The 21,426-nt window shown below is 44.8% G+C and overlaps 1 protein-coding gene across 1 annotated transcript in view; it reads right to left on the bottom strand.

The window, feature by feature from the left end:
* The window catches only part of LOC124717116 (GILT-like protein 1), a 120,970-nt gene extending 100,465 nt beyond the window's left edge, over window positions 1–20,505 (bottom strand). Inside the window, exons 1-2 of the mRNA XM_047243838.1 lie at window positions 20,353–20,505; window positions 4,812–4,979 (exon numbers count right to left, since the gene is read on the bottom strand). Coding sequence (XP_047099794.1) covers window positions 4,812–4,979; window positions 20,353–20,412 — 228 coding nt within the window. The 5' untranslated portion in view covers window positions 20,413–20,505. The remainder of the gene's footprint in view (window positions 1–4,811; window positions 4,980–20,352) is intronic.
* Window positions 20,506–21,426: the final 921 nt, after the last annotated feature.

Below are 21,426 nucleotides of genomic sequence, written 5' to 3'. Positions count from 1 at the left end.
CTGAACGGCATTACATGGGGCACCGTACAACTCTCCTGATAGTTGAGGGTAATGTCACTTCCCCGTGGAACAGGAACGAGGTTGTGCAACCAATGTTGGGACCATATCGCCAACATTTTGGTGAAAACCTCATCTCAATGGATGTTAACTCGCGTGATCATTGCACGAGGGAAACTAAGGTTATAAGGCATGTAGCTTCCATGTGGGAAGTTGGTACGACTGCCGCATCGGAGAAATCCAGCGGATGGAACGAGCATTCCCATTCTCCCTCGTACCAAAGCTAGGCTGGCACGTTTCTTGATTCTTCTGGACGCCGCTGAGTCGATGTGATGCTTGACCTTAGCAAAATTCGGTACCAAACGCTCTTCTTGGCACTTCATTAGAAAAACAAAAGAGCTAAGTAGACAACTTCTCCGATGACAGCTTGTCGATCCTTTTCATGCTGCGATACATCTCCTCCCCGTAGAGGTATGTGATGTGATTCTTCAATTTCTCCAGGCGTATTTTATGACGAAATAAATCTCGGGTGAACAGCCTGGTATGAGTGTGCATAGGAGACAATATTTCGGCAATCGACCACGTTGCCATCATCAGGTGCCTCGGTCCAGGTACAGCGTCCGTTCTCCTGCCGTCTGGGCGCTGCGTCCTAGGTCTTCTCGTTCAGGAGGGTCTGCTGGCACCGCTCTCGTTATTCTTCCCTCCTCCCCCGAACCTCCTTGTCGATTACTGTCGTGGTGACTGTCAGAAGTGAGCGCCATCATTCCGGCTCCCGCCAAGTGCGAAGTGCGCGATGTAATTCGCTACCTAAATGCTAAGGGCATGAACGTCGCTGCGATTCATAGCGAAATTGTTTTAGTTTGTGGAGAGCACGAAATGTAAAGGCAGCATTTGACGAAATATGTACGGAATTTCAATTCTGGAAGGACGGAAATTCACGATGAAGACAGAAGCGGAAGGCCGTCTATTGCGACTGATGATGTGGAGCAGGAAATTGGACATCTCTCTGATCGCCGTTCGACAACTGACGACCTGCAAGCAGTTTGTTCAAACATTTCACGAACTGTTGTGCATGAAGTCGTAAGTGATCGACTAAATCATCGCAAGTTGTGTGCGCGATGGGTTGCCGAGATGCTTACCGAAGCACACAAAATAAACAGAGTCAGTGCTGCTGGTGAATTTCCTGACCGTTTTGAGACTGAAGGCGAGGCTTTTCTCTACTCTATAGTGACAGGGGATGAAACTTGGGCTTATCACCGTACTCTAGAGAGCAAACGACAATCAATGTAGTGGCGCCATACTCATTCTCCTTCAGCCAAAAAGTTCAAAACTCAGCAAACAGCAAGGAAAATCATGGTGTCAGTGTTTTGGGACAGGATAAGGGTTCTGTTCGTTGGTTGTTTTGAAAAGAGGTGAAACAATAAATGCTGCAAGATACTGTGAGACCGTGGAGGAACTTCGCAGAGCCATACAAAACAAATGTCACTGTATGCTAGCAATGGGAGTCTGTCTCCCTCATGACACTGCTTGTCCGCACACCGCCCGTGTAACACAAGAGCCGTTGGTTGGGAAGTTTTTAGCAACCCCTCTCACAGCCCTAATCTCGCTCCTAGTGACTGTTCACTAAATTGAAGGAACACTTTCGTGGAAAACACTTTTCCGACGACGGCGAGGTGAAAATCGAAGTGAAGAACTGGCTGAAAAAGGAGGCGGGAGATGTCTAAAACTCAGGATTCAAAAAACTCGTCCCACGGATGACAAAATGTATTTAGGTAAATGGTGACTATGTGGAAAAATAATGCAAGACCTGTACTACAATGCATGTAAATTTTATTAAAATACATTTTTTGTACTTCAGTTAATTCTTGTAACCTCACTGAGCCGTGCGCCGGCTGGTGTGGCCGAGCGGTTCTAGGCGCTACAGTCTGGAACCGCGTGACTGCTACGGTCGCAGGTTCGAATCCTACCTCGGGCATGGATGTGTGTGGTGTCCTTAGGTTAGTTAGGTTTAAGTAGTTCTAAGTTCTAGGGGACTGATGGCCACAGCAGTTAAGTCCCATAGTGCTCAGAGCCAATTGAACAAATTGAATTGAGCCGTGCACGGCTCGCGTTTATCCCACTTATTGTTTGTCATCTTCTATTACGGTACTGCCGCCTCGTCTTCTTATTCCATTTACTGGCGTCACTAACTTCCTGCCTTACTTGCCCGTGGGCGGCAGCAGCAGCGCGTATCGATAAGTGCAATGTCGTACCATCGCTGGAGCGACCAATAGTGTTTCCGGGTCGCCGTGTGTCTGGAGTCAGTTCGGGACGGACCAGCAGTGCAGTCGGGATGCAGCAGCAGTGAAGTCAAGGACGGAGCGCCGGTGAGGCGCCGACAGCCAGTGCTCACTGACCGCTGGCGACACACATGAAGTGTCCGACGGAGGGAGATTGGAGCGGGACGACCGTTGGTTGGTCGTTCGGTTGGTCGTCTCATCGGCCGACGTATACTTGCTCCTTTCACCGTTTCCAGGCCTGGGCAGTCGGTCGGTTGGCCTGGAGCATTCTCCGCGGTACGTAGTTTGGCCGGGGCCCCTGGCGGTCTCTACGCGGGTCAGTGTGTGAGGGGCTGTTCCCATTGCTATGAGGCCCGTGGCTCACCGATGCCGGACACGAAAGGTAAGTCTTTACTTAATCTACCAGCCAGCCCCAACTGTTCACATTGTGTCGTTTGAGTTTCGTTGTGGACTGTTGGGACGTCCTGTCGCTTGGTCCGTTGACTGTCGGTCAGTTGGGTTGTCGTCGGATCGTGAATGGTTGGCCCGACTGCCTATCTCACCTAAGCGAGCGTTAGTGTTTGAATTCCAGGCCGACTCTTGAACATCTAAGCGCTCTTGGGTGCACTGCCTTGATTTTATTTGTTCTTGTTGTTTGTACCTGAATGGCTTCTAGCCGATTTTTTTAAAATTAACGTTGTTTTGCCCTTAAGGTAAAGGATTCTTTAGGCCTTCAGCCTAATTTAAAGAACCTTTGGCATTTTAAAGGTTCTAATGTTGTTGAATTTTAAGTGTTGGGACTTCAGCCGATTTTGAGTCCCAAAGATAATAAAGCTCATTTTTCTCCGTAAGCTTGTGAGAAATATTAAGAACAACTTGTTCCTCGTCATTAACGTTGTACCGCGCGCACGTTTTACTACGAAGCAGGAAGCAGTGTCATCCATTTGCACAGTACGTATGAACAGCGGGACAATCAGAGCAAAAGTAGCGTTTACGGAGGTTGGCACTGTGCACGATTTTTTAAATAAAAATTTCGTAGCTAAAGTATGATTACGAAAAACGTTGATGGCTGTTAATATTTCAGAACGTCTTAAAGTTTCATTTACAATGACATAGTAATAAGATATCTAATACGTAAGTAGGACCTACTCCCAAGAGCGGCACAACACCAGTGTAGCAGAGCTACAGCTGCTGACCAATCATTGCGCTTGTGTTTGTTTACATCATGTTTATTCTTATGACGAACGAACTGTAGTATCTCCCAACCCAATTATTCAACCGGCCAAATGGACGGTGTGAGGGTGTCCATTGTCGTGAAGCAATATCACGCGTTTCCTTTGAGATCCACGACGTTTTACTCTCATTGATGGCTTTACTTTCTTCACAAGCGTGTCTGAGTAGCGGGCATTGTTTCTTGTACGCTGATCTTCGAAATAACTATCAAAGGCTGCACCTTGGTCACCCCAAAAGACGGTCAGCATGGCTTTTCACGCCGTTGATTGCGTTCTGAATTTCTTTCGGACAGGTGAGCTGGTGCGCTTCCACTCCCTGCTTTGTTTTTTGGACTCTGGTTCAAAATGGTGAACCCAAGTTTTATCAGAAGTTAAAATCATTTTTGGAAAAAGACCACCTTCCCTTTAATAGCGTTCTTTCAAGCCTGCTCACACTTTAAGTCTTTTTTTGTGTTGTGTTAAATGTTTCGAGATACACCTTACACCTTTTTTTCTGAACTTGAGCTTGTTACTCACAACGTTAGGAACGGTACCAACACTTACTGCAACTGGTTTCGCTATGTGTCGAATTGCAAACACGCCGGCTTCACGAATATCTCGTCAGTGGCGGTTTCAAGGGAAGGAGTTGACGCGAATTGGCTGACAAATACGTTGCTCGTTAGTCGCTGAGGTTCGAGTGTTTCTATTTGTAAAAATTTCTACCATTTATACAGCTTTCATCATACTATAAAACCATTCGAGAAAGGACTTAAGCAGGATTTTCACCTTCAGACCGCAAAAAACGAAAATCATTCGAGGAAAGATTTCAGTCAGATTTTCGCCTTGAGAAAAAAAACTGATCACTGAATGTTTTTCAACTAAAGTGGAAATTTCAAGTGGACATATTATCGCTAAATGCAATTTTGAAGTAATAAACAAAACAGTTTTTATCCGTCAGCTGTTCTCAGCTCATCACAGTGATACCAACCTAAACTCAAGAAAGTACAGACCTCCTCCTACAAACCATTTCATTTCTACATCAGTTTGTCTCTTTCATTATCGAACGACCCTCGTACTTAACTACATCATCTGCCAAAGTCTGCGAGGTCATTAACATACGACATGAACAACAAGGGGCCCAACACAATTTCCTGAGGGACAGCTGATGCCTCTTCTACATGTGTCAACAACTCTCCGCATCTAACAAGAAATCCTCAATCCAGTCACGACCCTGTGATGGACGCCGTGAAATAAAGCCGTCTGTGCTGAAGTTAACAGTTTCAATCCTCTGAAATACGACGAGCAATAGCTATTAAAATATTGAAATGGAGTAAATATTACTTACCTCAGCATTTCCATACGGGACCAGTTTAAGCTTGATCCGTTCTGGAGCTTTTAGATACGCCGGAAGCAAGTGCTCGATGACGAACCCCCGGCAGTGCGGGCAAAGCGTTTCATAGTAAAGGCCGACCTCCACTGGATTCGTGAGAAGTGTTGCGTTTACAGCGGACGCCTGTAACATAATATCTGCCGTAACGACTGGTAATATACTGAGGTGACGAAAGTCATAGGCTAGCGATATGCGCATGTAGGATGGCGGTAGTATCGCGTACACAATGTATAAAAGGGCAGTACATTGGCGCAGCTGTCATTTGTACCCAAGTGATTTATGTAAAAGGTATACGACGTGATTCTGGCTGTAAGACAGGAAATAACGGACTTTGAACGAGCAATAGTACTTGGAGTAAGACGCATGGGACATTCCATTTGGGAAATCGTTAGGGAATGCAATATTCAGAGATCCACAGTGTCCCGAGAGTGTCAAATTTTAGGCATTACCAGTCACCACGGATAACGCACTGGCATCGTCTGCAGCTTCTCTCTTGGGCTCGTGACCATATCGGTTGGACCCTAGGCGACTCGAAAACCGTGGCTTTGATTCCCGATTTCAATTGGTAAAGAGGTGATCATAGAGTTCGGGGATGGTGCAAACCCTACGAAGCCATGGATACAAGTTGTCAACAAGGCACTGCGCACGCTGCCAGTGGCTCCATAATGGTGTGGCTGTGCTTACATGGAATGGACTGGGTCCTGTTGTCCAATTTATCCTATCATTGAATGGAAGTGGTTATGTTCGGCTACTTGGAGGCTTCATGTTTCCAAACAACGATGGAGTTTTTATGGATGACGATGCACCGTGTCACTCGGCCACAATTGTTCACAACTGATTTGAAGACGTTTCTGGACAATTAAAGTGAATGGTTGGTCGCACAGATGGCCCGACATGAGTCTCGTCGAACATTTATGGGGCATAATCGAGAGGTCAATTCGTGCACAAAATCATGCTCTGACAATATTTTCGCAATTATGGACGGCTTTAGAGGCAGCGTGGCCCAGTATTTCTGCAGGGTACTTCCTGTGACCTGTTGAGTCCATGCCACATGGAGTTGCTGCAGCACGCAGGGCAAAAGGGGGTCCGACATGATGTCAGGACATGTTCCACGACTTCTTTCACCTCAATGTAATTAGCAGCATACATACAGTGATAAGCTGCCTTACAGGTTAAAACGCACTGCAGAATGGCAGAGCCAGGGGTCTGAAACTGGGTTCCCTAAACTGATGCCGTGTTCCTTGACTTCTGGAAGATATTCGGCACAGCTCCCACGATTGCTTAGTGAACGAAAGAAGAGTTTCCGCAGTATCCTACCACATACGTTTAGGTACGATGATCTTAAGGGAGCGAAACTCTCGAATTTAGAGTCCGCGAGAAAAATCTATACACACTTTAAGGAACGGAAAGTATTATGTGTTTATTTTACATTTAATACGAGGGTGAGTCAAATGAAAACCTTAAATTTGTAATAACAAATCGAAATTTCGCGCCGTTATCCTGTAAGTTGCTAAGCGTGCTACAGACAGAGTGCAGAATGGCCTGTAGGTGGCAGCATAGTGCAGATACACACATACCGTCTTAGCATCAGTATAAAGATGCCCCCCCCCCCCCCTCCACTTGCGACTTGCACCAGGGAAGAACAGCGCTCTGTTATTCGGTTTTTGACGTAGTGACGGTGTGAAACCTATTGAAATTCATCGACGAATGATGGTTCAGTATGGTGATGCATGTTTGTCACAGCAGCAAGTCTACGAATGTAGTAGGAAGTTCGCAAATGGTGTGACTTCAGTGGAAGATGCTCCTCGTCCAGATCAGGCACAACGAGTTGTGACTCCACAGAACACTGCAGCAGTTGAAGCCATAGTGAAGGAAAACCGCAGAGTGACTGTATGATATTGCAGAATGTTTTCAGATTAGTCATGGGTCAGCACACCACTCTGTGCATGATGTGCTCCAGTTTCACAATGTGTCTGCAAGGTGGCTGCCACGGCGGCTGATTCGTGAAATGAGAGAACTACTTGTTGATGCTTGTAAAAAAACTTCTTCGGCACTTTGAACGAGAAGGTGATGGCTTCCTTGCAAGAATCGTTACTGGGGACGAAACATGGGTTCACTTCCACCAACCGGAAACGAAGGGAGCAATCAAAGAATGGCGCCATTCCTCATTACCAAAACCAGAGAACTTTCGAACAGAACCATCAGCATGGAAGGTTATGCTGACTCTCTTTTGGGACGAAAAAGGCGTCATTTTGGAGCATTACATGCCTAGAGGGACCTCTGTCACCAGTGCATCATACACAGATCTCCTAAAAAATCATCTGCGGAATGCAATCAAATCAAAGCGACGTGGATTGCTGTCAGCAGGTGTCCTTTTGCAACATGACAATGCAAGGCCCCACACTGCCCGTACCCAACAGTTGCAACAATCACAAACCTGCATTTTGAGTGTCTTCCTCATCCACCATAATCACCAGACCTTGCCCCAAGTGATTTCCATATGTTTGGACCACTCAAAGACGCAATGGGAGGAAAGAAGTTCCGTTCTGATGAAGAAGTACGCCACGCGGTGCATGAGTGGTTGCGCGGACTACCAAAAGGAATTTATGCACTTTGTAAGCGCTGCAGGACTTGCATTGAGCGTGGGGGCGATTATGTTGAAAAGTGATACAGCTTTGTACCACTTCTGCACCATACAAAATATTTTTAAAAAATTTAAGGTTTTCATTTGACTCACCCCGTAATTGATCACACATATTGTACAACCTTCAGTTTAGCAAATGGTTACTTTAAATGTTCACCGTTGGTAGCTATACACATAACAGAACGACGAGCGGTTGTCGCAACTATGCGAGTCAACGTTACAGTGGAGATCGCTGCACATGACGCTGTAATCTCCTGGCGAAGTTCCTCCACCGTGCGTGGCTTACGTCGATAGACGTTATCTTTCACAGTTCCCCACAAGTCCATAGGTGTTAGATCTGGCAACCGTGGAGGGAACTCAATGGACCCTCTTTGTCCAATCCAATGCCCCGGAAAATTGTCATTCAGGGAAGCTCGTATAGCTAGGTGGTAGTGTGGTGGCGCCCCGTCCCGTTGGTAGAAGACCTCTTTCATAAAGTGCACGTATACCTGGCAAAATTGATGTGCGTAACATTTCCAGTGACAGCAGCATCAAAGTAAAAATGTCCTACTAAGCCCCTAGATGAGTCGACACCACACACGAACCCCTGGTAGGTTGACCGCTTTACTCACATTAACAAGCGGATTTTCCGGTGCCCAATACACACTGTTATGCCGATTCACGGTTCCATTAAGTTTAAAATGTGCTTCGTCACTCCACACTACCTTCGTCACAAATTGTTCGTCATCAGTTACCATTTGCTGATACCATTCGCAAAATTGCATTCGGCGATCAGGATCGTCAACATTAACCGTGTGCAGTAATCATGGAATGTAAACTTTCCAGTTTGCGGCTTTCAGAATTCTTCGTACACTTGTGCTGCTAACCACCACTTTACGTGCACATTGCGTAGCAGACTTCTGTGGAGAGCCGACGAAGCAGGACTTGTAGCTGTACGCTCTCTTCCTGATCTTCCCTTGTGAATATCACAAATCGTTCCATGCAGGTCAAACCTGGCAATGATGCGTTTAATTGTTAGGCGGGTTGGCGGTTCTGTTTCAGACTCCCGCCTCCACTGATGCACTTCAATCGCATTGTCAAACTTGAAAAACCATTTCACAATAAATTTTCCTTCCTCGAATGTCAAGTGTGCTCCAGCTATCTTGTTTTCTCAATACTGAGATGAAAGTACAAACATCTGCTGAGCTAAAGACTATACTACAGCACACTCGTAACTCAAATCGAATGACAATATCGATATCTCGATACAGCCTGACAAAGAGTGTATACATTTTTCTGGCGGACTCTGTATAAAAACAATCCAAAGGAGCGTGAAACGCCTGTTTTAGCTACTCGTGGTTTTGAAAGCTGGCTGTGGCAGCTACTACAGGCAATCAAAAATGCATACCTGATCAAGAGTATCTGGAGGTCCCTATGCACTGTGAAACTGATCAGTAGGTATCACGAGTGCGAACCCGGTAGTATCACAGGAGGGGTTTGGGGGAGTGTTGTGATGTGAGTAGAGGAACAGCAACGACAGAACTGGTTGATCAGGAAAGCTCAGTGACTTCGAATGTGCACTAATATTTGGATGTCACCTGCATAACAGATCCATCAGGGACATTTCAATCCTTTTAAGGCTGCCCGAGTGGATTCTTGACGACGCACATGTGAAGTGGACACGTGAAGGAACGACAACCCAAGACCAGGCCAACCTCACGTAGTGACTGACACACAACGTTCAGCATTGCGGAGGATTGCTCTAAAAAACTTCATGAAATCAGTGGGAGGAAACACTTAACAGAATGGCATACAGTAGTGGAGCATCTTCTAATAGTCAACGGTAAGCGACGTTTGAGGTGGTCTAAAGGGTAATGAGCAGTGGATGACTGGAAACAAGAGATTTGGAGGGATGAGTCACTCTGTAGTCTGTGGCAATTCGATGTAGAGGATTGGGTTTAGCGAATGTATGGGGAACGCTACCTTCCATCATGTGTAGTGCCAACAGTGAAGTGCACAGCAGGTGGTGTTACGTTATGGGGATGTTTTGTGTTTAGGGCATGGTCACCTTACAGCGCTTAAGAAAACGCAAAATGTGGAAGTATACAAACACATTTTACAGCATTGTGTTCTGCACAGAGGAACAGATGGGAGATGATGATGACAATGCGCCCTTTCACAAAGCAGCACGTGTGAAGCAATGGTTTGTGGACAGTTATATTCCCGAAATGGATTGGCCTGCCCAGAGTCCTGACATGAAACAAACGGAACACTTCTGCGATTAATTAGGACGTCGACTTCGTTTTCGACCTCAAATCTTTTCTGGTTTTGCCTCTTGAGGAAGAATGGCCAGCCATTCCTCCACAGACATTCAGATATCTCACTGAATTTCTCTTGTGCAGAGTTCGAACCGTGATAATGGCAAATGGTCGACACATACCATATTAATGTCAAATAACAGATGAGGGAGGGCACCAAACAGTCAGGTCGTTGGTTCCATCAGATTAAGGAAGGATGGGGAAGGAAGTCGGCCATGATTTTTCGAAGGAACCATCTAGGCATTTGCCTGAAGCAATTTAGGGAGATCACGGAAAAACTAAATCAGGATGGGCGGATGCGGATTCAAACCGTCAATAGTGGAACAAAGTTCGTACGAGCGCATTTGTTAGTGTGGGTTGCATACATCTGGGGCAGGTATGCACTCAGGGGCAAACACATTCTTCCCCTTTAACACGTACTTAATCTATTGTTCTCCTTTGACTGACAGGTCCTTAACTTATTGTTCCCCTGCCCCCTCCCTCCCACCTCCCTCACACTCTTCAGGTAACCTCACTGCTATAAGTATACTTTCAGGTCTGAGTTATTGGAACAGACATTCTCATTCTTATCAATTTGATTGACTACTCAATTAAATTGATCAATTAATTAACCTCTCCCCTTCTAGTAAACCCCTCCCCTCCCCTCCTGGAAATTGGCGGGAAAAAGACTCAGTTGATCGGTCATCTGGAGGGAGTTCGATTGTAGTATATGGAATATTGTTTAAACAATTTAGAAAACATGTGGATATTGTATATTTAAACAATATATGGGATTCAAGGCAGTGTATGGAATATATGGAAATTTAGAGCTCTTTGGTGGAGATGAAGAATCTCATAACAGGAAATACAAGGGTATATTATTTATTTACAAAAAAAAATCAGTTTGTGGGGGTTGGATTTCTCTTGCTCATCGTTCTCTGCTGTTTGGAAACATGTAGGTCTTGTAAGAAGTAATTACATGGGGCAAACATTTTGCATAACCTAATGTTCGGCACTGTACTGTAGGTGTCTTAACCTAATGTTTGGCCCTTTGTCGACACTTAACCTATTGATCTGTTAAGTGGTTTCCCATGTCACCCCCTTTTCCTTAAACTATTGCACAGCTTTTATTACCAAATTAAGCAATTAGTTATTTCCTCCCACCATTTTCTGGTACACTTTTCGAATTTCACATGCTTTTGAAAGCCATTTCTGGCACATTTTTCCTTGTCACTCACCCCTGTTACATAAAAATTATGCAAATTAACCTAATGTTCTGTACATAACCTGCCGCTCTGCTCCATGTCACCCACTCACACACACCCTCCCCTTAACTATTGTACTGCTAACACCACATTGATATAAAAAATTTATGCAAATTAATTTAATCGATATTCTTCACATGTATGGGGTAGTTTTTTTTAAATTCACAGCATCCTGTTAGTCAGTGAATCGATGCAACATAGTTTCAACAAAAGATTGCTATTAAAAAACACACCCTGTCACCCAATGCCCGACGCCCCCAACTCCGAAAGCGTCCCCAGGGGTCGGAGTGCACTCGCAACCCCTGCGTAGTGACGACGCGCCCATCAGCTGCAGAGTCACATACAGGTGTCCGTTCAGGCCCCACAAGCATGAGGTGGCGACATCCCGTTCATACTCGACACCTGAGAAATTCCTGTCGAAATACGTGTTCACTAGGCACTCGTGTGATGATGCAGAGCTGCAGCTCCAGCGCTATAGAAATCTGTTCCAATGGTTCCCAGAAAAGCTCAGGGTGCACTGTTCCCAGCGATCATAACAGGACATGCGAGACACATCGGCTGCGCTCTTATGTTTATGTGCCCAGAGAGGCTGACACATTGACACGAGTGTGTGCATAGTATGACTGGAACTTTTGGTGTCCTACAGCTACTGGTCTGGAGATGTCCTAACACCACAATGTTGGATGAGGGACAGCATCACACCAGAGATGGAGGGTCTGCTTCAATTTGTCTTTGAATATATGAACAAAGAATACATCACCTTACACTCAGAACATACTGTAGATAAACCCACAAAAGTTGTCTACAGATCATCAAATACATACAAGACTCATAAGAATATTGGGAACTAGGAACATATTTACCAGTTTAATTACAATTAAATATTACGATTGCTGCTGCAGTCTGACACCAATCGATATACAGGTAATGTCTCCTCTTGAAGACTGTGGTTGTGTAACGAATCTCTGTATCTATAGCACACATGATTTTCCCCATAAAAATCTCTCTCTTTCTCTCTTCATACCCTCGGGGTTACCGATGTGTTGAATCTGCACAGTGCCTAAAAAAATTATGGTATACCTACACTCACACCGACTATATGTCTCAATTCTCCTTAGTCCTAGGAAATTATCTGACAGTCTTCGAATCAGCGCTTCTGGAAGATGCTGCATGCTGCCAAGTTTCTGTCAAACAAGTGTTATGAATGGCAGGCGTCCAGCAGTATGTGATAACGAATAACCTTCCACGCAGACGTAATGCCTGAAAAGACAGTGTACTGTAATCAACATCACTATCAATAGAACAACAAGGAAAGTGGGAGTGTATGCTTAGGGGTGTCGATGAAGGGACGTATTGTTACAGCCAAATTGCCCATCCTGTTTGTACACTATAGCAGATCCAGTTGAACACTTGCATTGCTACATTGTGCAACTGTTTACGAAATGAATCTATCACCACTTCCGTTCGGTTATACTCCTCAGAGTGTAGAAATCACAAATCTCCAATCTATCCTCCCATTACGACTAGACATATGTATTTCACTTTGTTTTCAGGTGAATAGTAGTTTGATTACTTCCCACAAATGTGTGTCGGAACATAAGCCACGGTACCTTTATGTTCAAGCAGCAGCATAACATTTTTGACTATCAATGGCAGGTGAATAAAAAAATTGTGATACACTTGCACTAGCTGGGTGTCGTTTCCGCACTGCAAAAAAGCCTCCCACCATTACGTATTTGTCAATGAATAAATGGTATAATTACAATTTTAAAAAGTCCTAGAGTCTTTTCGGTTTATCGATTTCACCACTTCCACGAAACCTTTTGGTATTTTCGATACTTGTAAATCCAGCCAACATACAGTGGCGTCTTTTATATATATTCAGACCGCCAAGTCGGGGTTTGTGTCAGTGCATACCATGCATAGCTTCCACCACACAGATCACACAATTTTCCCCCGACTAAGAAATCATTGAGCCATTGAGTAACTAGAAACTTAGGCCATCTACAAAGCCACTCTATGCTGGCTGCATTTACAAGTATCGAAAATACCAGAAATATCAGAAGATTCCGTGGAAGTGGTGAAATCGATAAACCGAAAAGACTCTAGGAATTTTTTAAAATTGTAATTACATCATTTATTCATTGACAAATACATAATGTTGGGAGGCTTTTTCTCAGTGTGAAAACGACACCCATCTAGTACAAGTGTGGATGTATCATAATTATTTTTTTTTATACACCTATAGTCAGAAATGTTATGCTGCTGCTTGAACATAAAGGTATCGTGGCTTAAGTTCCGACACACATTTGTGGGAAGTAATCAAACTACTATTCATGTAAAAACAAAAAGAAATACCTATGTCTAGGCGTAATGGGAGGATAGATTGGACATAGTGAATTGTGATTTCTACGCACTGAGGAGTATATCTGAACGGAAGTTGTGATAGATTCATTTCGTAAACAGCTGCACAATATAGCAAATGCAAGTGTTCAACTGGCTCTGCTATACCGTACAAACAGGACAGCAATATGACTAACAATACGTCCCCTCATCGGCACCCCTAAGTGTACACTTGCATTTTCTTTGTTGTTCTATCAATAGTGATGTTGATTACAGCACACCAACCCATGTCAGTGATGTCTTTTCAGGTATTATGTCCGTGGGTACGTTATTCATTATCACATAGTGCCGGATGCCTGCCCTTCATAACACTTGTTTGGGAGAAAGTTGGCAGGATGCAGCACCTTCCAGAAGCACTGATTCTAAGACTTTGTCAGCTAATTTCCTAGGAGTGATGAGAATCGAGACATGTAGCCGGTGTTCAAAACTGGCTCTGAGCACTATGGGACTTAACATCTGAGGTCATCAGTCCCCTAGAACTTAGAACTACTTAAACCTAACTAACCTAAGGACATCATAAACATCCATGCCTGAGGCAGGATTCGAACCTGCGACCGTAGTTGTTGCGGGGTTCCAGACTGAAGCGCCTAGAACCGCTCGGCCACACCGGCTGGCCGTAGCCGGTGTGAGTGTAGGCATAGCATAACTTTTTCGGGCACTGTACAGATTCAGCGCATTGATAACCCTGTGGGAATGAGAGAGATTTTTATGTGGAAAATTATGTGCGCTATAGATACTGACATTCGTTCCAGAACCAAAGCCGTCAAGAAGAGACATTACCTGTACATCGATCAGACTGCAGCATCAATCATAATATTTAATTTTAGTTACACTGGTAAATATGTTCCTAGTTCCCAATACTCTTGTGAGTCTTGTATGTATTTGATGAACTGTAGGCAACTTTTGCACGATTTATCTATGGAAAGTTCTGAGCGTAAGGTGATGTATTCTTTGTTCATATGTTCAAAGACAAGTTGAAGCAGTCCATCCACCTCTGGCGTGATGCTGTCCCTCATCTGACATTGTGGTATTAGGACATCTCCAGACCAGTAGCTGTAGGACACCGAAAAGTTCCAGCCATGCTATGCGCACATCTCGTGGCGATGTGTCAGCCTCTCTGGGCACATAAAGACATGCGCACGGTAGCCGATGCATCTCACGTGTCCCATTAGGATTGCTAGGGAAAATGCTCCCTGAGCTATTCTGGGAAGCATTTTAACAGATTTGTATAGCGCTGGAGCCGCAGCGCTGCATCATCATGCCAGTGCCTAGGTGAACACGTATTTCGACAGGAATTCCTCAGGTGTCAAGTATGAAAGGGATGCCGCCGCCTCATGCTTGCGGGACCCAAATGGACACCTGTATGTGACTCTGCAGCTGATGGACGCGTCGCCATTAGCCGGGGGGCGCGGGTGCACCCCAAGTCCTGGGAACGCTTGAGGAGTCAGCAGCATCGAGGTCAGTGTCGGGCGTCAGGTCGCGGGGTATGTTTTTCACTAGTGATCTTTTGTTTAAGCTATATTCCATCGAATTCACCGACCAGTAGGATGTTGTTGTGGTCTTCAGTCCTGAGACTGGTTTGATGCAGCTCTCCACGCTACTCTATCCTGTGCAAGCTTCTTCATCTCCCAGTACCTACTGCAACCTACATCCTTCTGAATCTGCTTAGTGTATTCATCTCTTGGTCTCCCCCTACGATTTTTACCCTCCACGCTGCCCTCCAATACTTAATTGGTGATCCCTTGATGCCTCAGAACATGTCCTACCAACCGATCCCTTCTTCTGGTCAAGTTGTGCCACAAACTTCTCTTCTCCCCAATCCTATTCAATACTTTCTCATTAGTTATGTGATCTACCCATCTAATCTTCAGCATTCTTCTGTAGCACCACATTTCGAAAGCTTCTATTCTCTTCTTGTCCAAACTATTTACCGTCCATGTTTCGCTTCCATACATGGCTACACTCCATACAAATACTTTCAGAAATGACTTCCTGACACTTAAATCTATACTCGATGTCAACAAATTTCTCTTCTTCAGAAACGCTTTCCTTGCCATTGCCAGTCTACATTTTATATCCTCTCTACTTCGACCATCATCAGTTATTTTGCTCCCCAAATAGCAAAACTCCTTTACTACTTTAAGTGTCTCATTTCCTAATCTAATACTCTCAACATTACCCGACTTAATTCGACTACATCCCATTATCCTCGTTTGGTTTTGTTGATGTTCATCTTATATCCTCCCTTCAAGACACCATCCATTCCGTTCAAATACTCTTCAAGTCCTTTGCTGTCTCTGACAGAATTACAATGTCAACCAATAGGATGCTGCAAATTAAAAAAACTATCCTACACATTTGAAGAATATCGATTTAATTAATCTGCATAAATTTGTTATATCAACGTAATGTTAGCGGTACAATAGTTAAGGGGGGGGGGGGTTACATGGAGCAGAATTTGTAAAGAACAATCGCAAACTTCAGACAGCTACCAAAGTGTAAACAAATATAGTTTCAAGTAAAACAATTTTGTTGATCTTCAGCTAATAATTGTTTTTTGGTTGGTGCATGCAATAAACTTGTTTTTTAGATTTAAATAAATTGTTTCAGTCCTATTAATTTTGTTGGATCGAAGTCTCCCTTATTTTGACAAAAAAAGTTGGCAACCCCAAGTATAGAATAGAAGGTGACTGAACGAAATGCACAGTGAGGCAAGAGAAACATCACCATTATTAAAAACAGTAATTAGAATGAATTCACCAAGATTTATGATGGTCCCCTGGACATTGCAAAGGGTGGTACATGGGTTTTAATAGGGTGTGTAGCCACTACGGATGGTTGTTGACACTTCCATATCGAAACTATGAGGAACGTTCAATAAGTAATGCAACACATTTTTTTTCTGCAGTAGGTTGGTTTTGGTCAGAATTTCAATACACCATATTATTCCTCACTCACTTGACCACAAAACCTTATTTTTCAAGTTAGTCTCATTCAATGCAACGGCTTTACTCCATTTTACTGGGAGGCGCTATATGCTCGCATAGTACCATTCTACTGGTCGACGTCGAAACCGACATTTAGTTGCACCAATAACCTCCCCATCATAGACTTACTGCTTCCCATGGAGTGCATCCTTCATTGGGCCTAACACATGGAAGGTGCAAGATCCGGGTTGTAGGGTGGATGAGGAAGGACAGTCCAATCAAGTTCTGTGCGCTCCTCTCGGGTGCAAAGACGGTGACGAACACACTGAAGTCATTTCTTTAATTTCCTGAGGATAGCACAATACACTTCAGAGTTGATTGTTGCACCGTGAGGAAGAACATAAACCAGAATAACCCTCTCAGAATCTCAGAAGACCGTCGCCATGACTTTACTGGCTTTGAACTTTTTCTTCAGAGAAAAGGTGGGGTGGCGCCACCCCATGGATTAAGTTTTGTTTCCGGTTCGAAAAGGTGAACTCATGTTTCATCGTCTGTGACAGTGTTCGACAAAAAGTTGTCAGGATCAGCCTCGTAGCGTGCAAGCAATTCCACACAGATGGTCTTTCACTGCTCTTAATGGTCTTGTGTTAGGGGGCGATGAACCCAGCGGGCACACACCTTCAAATGGCTCTGAGCACTATGGGACTTAACATCTGAGGTCATCAGTCCCCTAGACTTAGAACTACTTAAACCTAACAAACCTGAGGACACCACACACATCCATGCCCGGCGCAGAATTCGAACCTTCGACAGTAGCGGTCGCGCGGCTCCAGACTGAAGCGCCTAGAACCGCTCGGCCACAGCGGCTGGCACACCTTTTGGTACCCAAACTGGTGGTCGAGTGTGTCAGCACTACCAACAGGGACGTCCTGTTGAGCAGAGAGGTGTTTGATTGAAATCCGTCGATCACGTCGTGTGAGAGTGTCCGCACGTTCCAACACTGCAGGAGTGAGCAGCTGTGAGCAGCCGGCCAGCACGCGGAAGATCTCACAGGTTTGCGCGACCTTGCGATGATGACAGACGTCTCGCCCAACGACTCATCGTGCTTCTGTTCGCTGCCAGGTCTCCATAGACGAGGGGTTCCCAACCTGGGGCTAACTACCCCCTCAGTCGTAATATGTAATTTTCTGAGAGCTAAAAATTAAACTATTCGATTCTGTTTCAGTAACGAACTAGATTATTACTAATATCTCCATTTTGTAAGACTCTGAAACTGATTATATAATTTATCAATAATTAATTTTTCTCAATTAGTAGCATTAATGTAGAGGTTACAGGTACCTCACGTAGTCCACCTGTTACACACATATGTTATGCTTTGTCCCATACATCGGTGATGATAAAAGCGACACTTATACATGTAACAATGCTAAATATCTCAAGAAAATATCTTCTCAAAGTTGAAGATAATATATCCAGTACTCCAGAAATTGCTTTGTTACTCGCTTCAAAACAGGAAAACTACACTACTGGCCATTAAAATTGCTACAGCAAGAAGAAATGCAGATGATAAACGGGTATTCATTGGACAAATATATTATAATAGAATTGACATGTGATTACGTTTTCACGCAATTTGGGTGCATAGAGCCTGAGAAATCAGCACTCCGAACAACCACCTCTGGCCGTAATAACGGCCTCGATACGCCTGGGCATTGAGTCAGAGCTTGGATGGCGTGACCAGGTACAACTGCCCATGCAGCTTCAACACGATACCACAGTTCATCAAGAGTAGTGACTGGCGTATTGTGACGAGCCAGTTGCTCGGCCACCATTGACCAGACGTTTTCAATTGGTGATAGATCTGGAGAATGTGCTAGCCAGGGCAGTGTCGAACATTTTCTGTACCCAGAAAGGTCCGTACAGGATCTGCAACATGTGGTCGTGCATTATCCTGCTGAAATGTAGGGTTTTGCAGGGAGCGAATGAAGGGTAGAGCCACGGGTCTAACACATCTAAAATGTAACGTCCACTGTTCAAAGTGCCGTCAATGCGAACAAGAGGTGACCGAGACGTGTAACCAATGGCACCCCATACCATCATGCCGGGTGATACGCCAATATGGCGATGACGAATATACGCTTCCAATGTTGTTCACCGCAATGGCGCCAAACACGGATGCGAGCATCATGATGCTGTAAACAGAACTTGGATTCATCCGATAAAATGACGTTTTGCCATTCGTGCAACCAGGTTCGTCGTTGAGTACACCATCGCAGGCGCTCCTGTCTGTGATGCAGCGTCAAGGGTAACCGCAGCCATGGTCTCCGAGCTGATAGTTCATGCTGCTGCAAACCTCGTCGATCTGTTCGTGCAGATGGTTGTTGTCTTGCAAACGTCCCCATCTGTTGACTCAGGGATCGAGACGTGGCTGCACTATCCGTTACAGCCATGCGGATAAGATGCCTGTCATCTCGACTGCTAGTGATACGAGGCCGTTGGGACCCAGCACGGCGTTCCGTATTACCCTCCAGAACCCACCGATTCCGTATTCTGCTAATAGTCATTGGATCTCGACCAACGCGAGCAGCAATGTCGCGATACGATAAACCGCAATCGCGATAGGCTACAATGCGATCTTCATCAAAGTCGGAAACGTGATGGTACACATTTCTCGTTCTTTCACGAGGCATCACAACAACGTTTCACCAGGCAACGCCGGTCAACTGCTGTTTGTGTATGAGAAATCGGTTGGAAACTTTCCTCATGTCAGCACGTTGTAGGTGTCGCCACCGGCGCCAGCCTTATGTGAATGCTCTGAAAAGCTAATCATTTGCATATCACAGCATCTTTCTCCTGTCGGTTAAATTTCGCGTCTGTAGCACGTCATCTTCGTGGTGTAGCAATTTTAATGGCCAGTAGTGTAATTAATTGACACCACAACTCAGCAGTTAACTACACAAAGGCTACTACTGCGCTGTAGACAGTATTGTTATTATTATGATTAGATGGATTAGGCACAAAGCATTTACACCCTGAATTTATTATTATTATTATTATTATTAGAGTGATTAGATACAAAGCGTTAACAGCCTGAAGTTTTCCAATTTCTGCCAGTTCAGAAGTAGGGAGAGCAACAACCAAGTGAGTTATTAACATAACGCATAGTGCACCATCTAAACTTGTTTAAATGGGGTTGCAGTGTGGAGGTCAAGCAAGTGCCACAATGGAGAGGAGTAATGCACGGAAAGTATGTTTTGCAACAAGTGCCTACCCTCACTGTGGATAGTTAGCTTTCTTATCTGAGCAGGAATTGTGGGTAGTACTCGCGATGCACCACGAATTCCTTTGTCATTCATTCTAACCCCCCCCCCCCCCCCCCTCCACAGCCACCACCTCTCGTACACAAACTAAATATCATTCATCTAACATCATTTTAAAAATAAAAGTCTTCCAAGAAAAGTCTTTCATTCTACAGCTTAGTTAGGTGCTAATGTTTGTGATAATGTGGGGAAGGGGGCGGGGTAGTAGCTAATGTCTGATTGCACTCAGGGGTAATGGTCTAGAAAAAGTTGGGAACCACTGCCGTAGACGTTCCGAAAGCGCCTGTGAATATCTGCGATGCTCTGGTTTTCCACCAAAAGAAACTCACTGACAGCGCCCTGCTTGGAAAACATCTCCGTTACAGGCGACATTTCCGAAGGCAACGTATAGCGCCGCCATCTCTCGGAAATTCACGAAACTATAGGGGACGATTCGGGAGTACTGCTATATCTCCCACAGCAAATTTCGCATTTTTTATTTTTTTTATTTTTTTTTCAAACGAAATTGGACGAGGAAAAAACGTGTCGCATTATTTCTTGAATTTCCCTCTTGTTTCCTTTCATTGTCTCGAATAAAAATTTGTGGAGAAAGAAACGGTTTTCACTTTTACAATGAGACTGGTATTTCGCACCGAGGAAGGCGTTGCAGCGTACTTACCTGTGCTTGAAGCAAGTTGGTAAGACCGAAGGCAAAGAGCACAGCCAGTGGCAGAAGCATTCTGGTGGTTGATACAGCGCGCGGGGCTGTGGCGTCCTCTATTTATGTACCGCAGGCCGGCCGGCGTCCGTCCGAAGCCAAACAAAACCAAGCCGACTATTTTCTATCGACGCGACTATCGCATGACCCCGATATATCGCTGTAGCGGCCAAGGCCCACTGCGCTTACGCCTGCCCGGGAGCACGTGGGTTCTCACGTGCCGATAGCAAAACACTGCGTCCCGGGTGTGTTGATCCCACATTACACTCGCACATGGAGAGGATGTAGCGAAAACTGATGCAGCCGAGGGTGGCGACATGGCCCCAGCCCAGTGTGCAGACGCAGATGGTCACGCAGCTGACCAGAAAAAAAGACCAAGGAAGAAATTTCAAATGTGTGTGGATTCCTAAGGGACCAAACAGCTGAGGTCATCGGTCCCTAGATACTAGTTAAACTAACATACGCTAAGGACAACACACACACACATACCCATGCCCGAGGGAGGACTCGAACCTCCCGCGGGAGGGGCAGCGCGAATCGTGACATGGCGCCTCTAACCATGCGGCCACTCCGCGCGACTTAAAGGAAGAAGGCTTAACAATGAAGTGGGAGAGGTGCATTATCTGGTCAACAGTACCCAGAAACCCCAAGCGGAACTGGCAGGAACGTACCTACAGCTTTTAGATGGGGGGGGGGGGGGGCAACACTATCATTTAGGAAAGTAAGCCTGTCTTCGCCCGCTACATAAAACGGTTTTGCTTTTAACGCCAATACAGTCAATCAAGCAGAAATTAAAAAACCCACAAATACGTTAGCATCCATATTACATGCGGGTAAAACTATAGAGAAACACTAATTGATCCAAGCGTCTTTAAATAAAACATATGTATTGTAGCTGTTGAGGTATTTATTTATGAAAAAGCAGCTAATTGTAAGCTAACATTAGAGGTAATTATATATTTCTGAATATCATTATTTAATCATTTATATTAAGCAATAATATTATTATATTAGTCTTTGTATTTAAATTGTGAC

The sequence above is a fragment of the Schistocerca piceifrons genome, chromosome 9 (genome assembly GCF_021461385.2).
Source record: "Schistocerca piceifrons isolate TAMUIC-IGC-003096 chromosome 9, iqSchPice1.1, whole genome shotgun sequence".
NCBI lineage: Eukaryota > Metazoa > Arthropoda > Insecta > Orthoptera > Acrididae > Schistocerca > Schistocerca piceifrons.
Note: the sequence above shows the minus strand (reverse complement) of the source record. Positions and strands in the feature narration are given on the sequence as shown.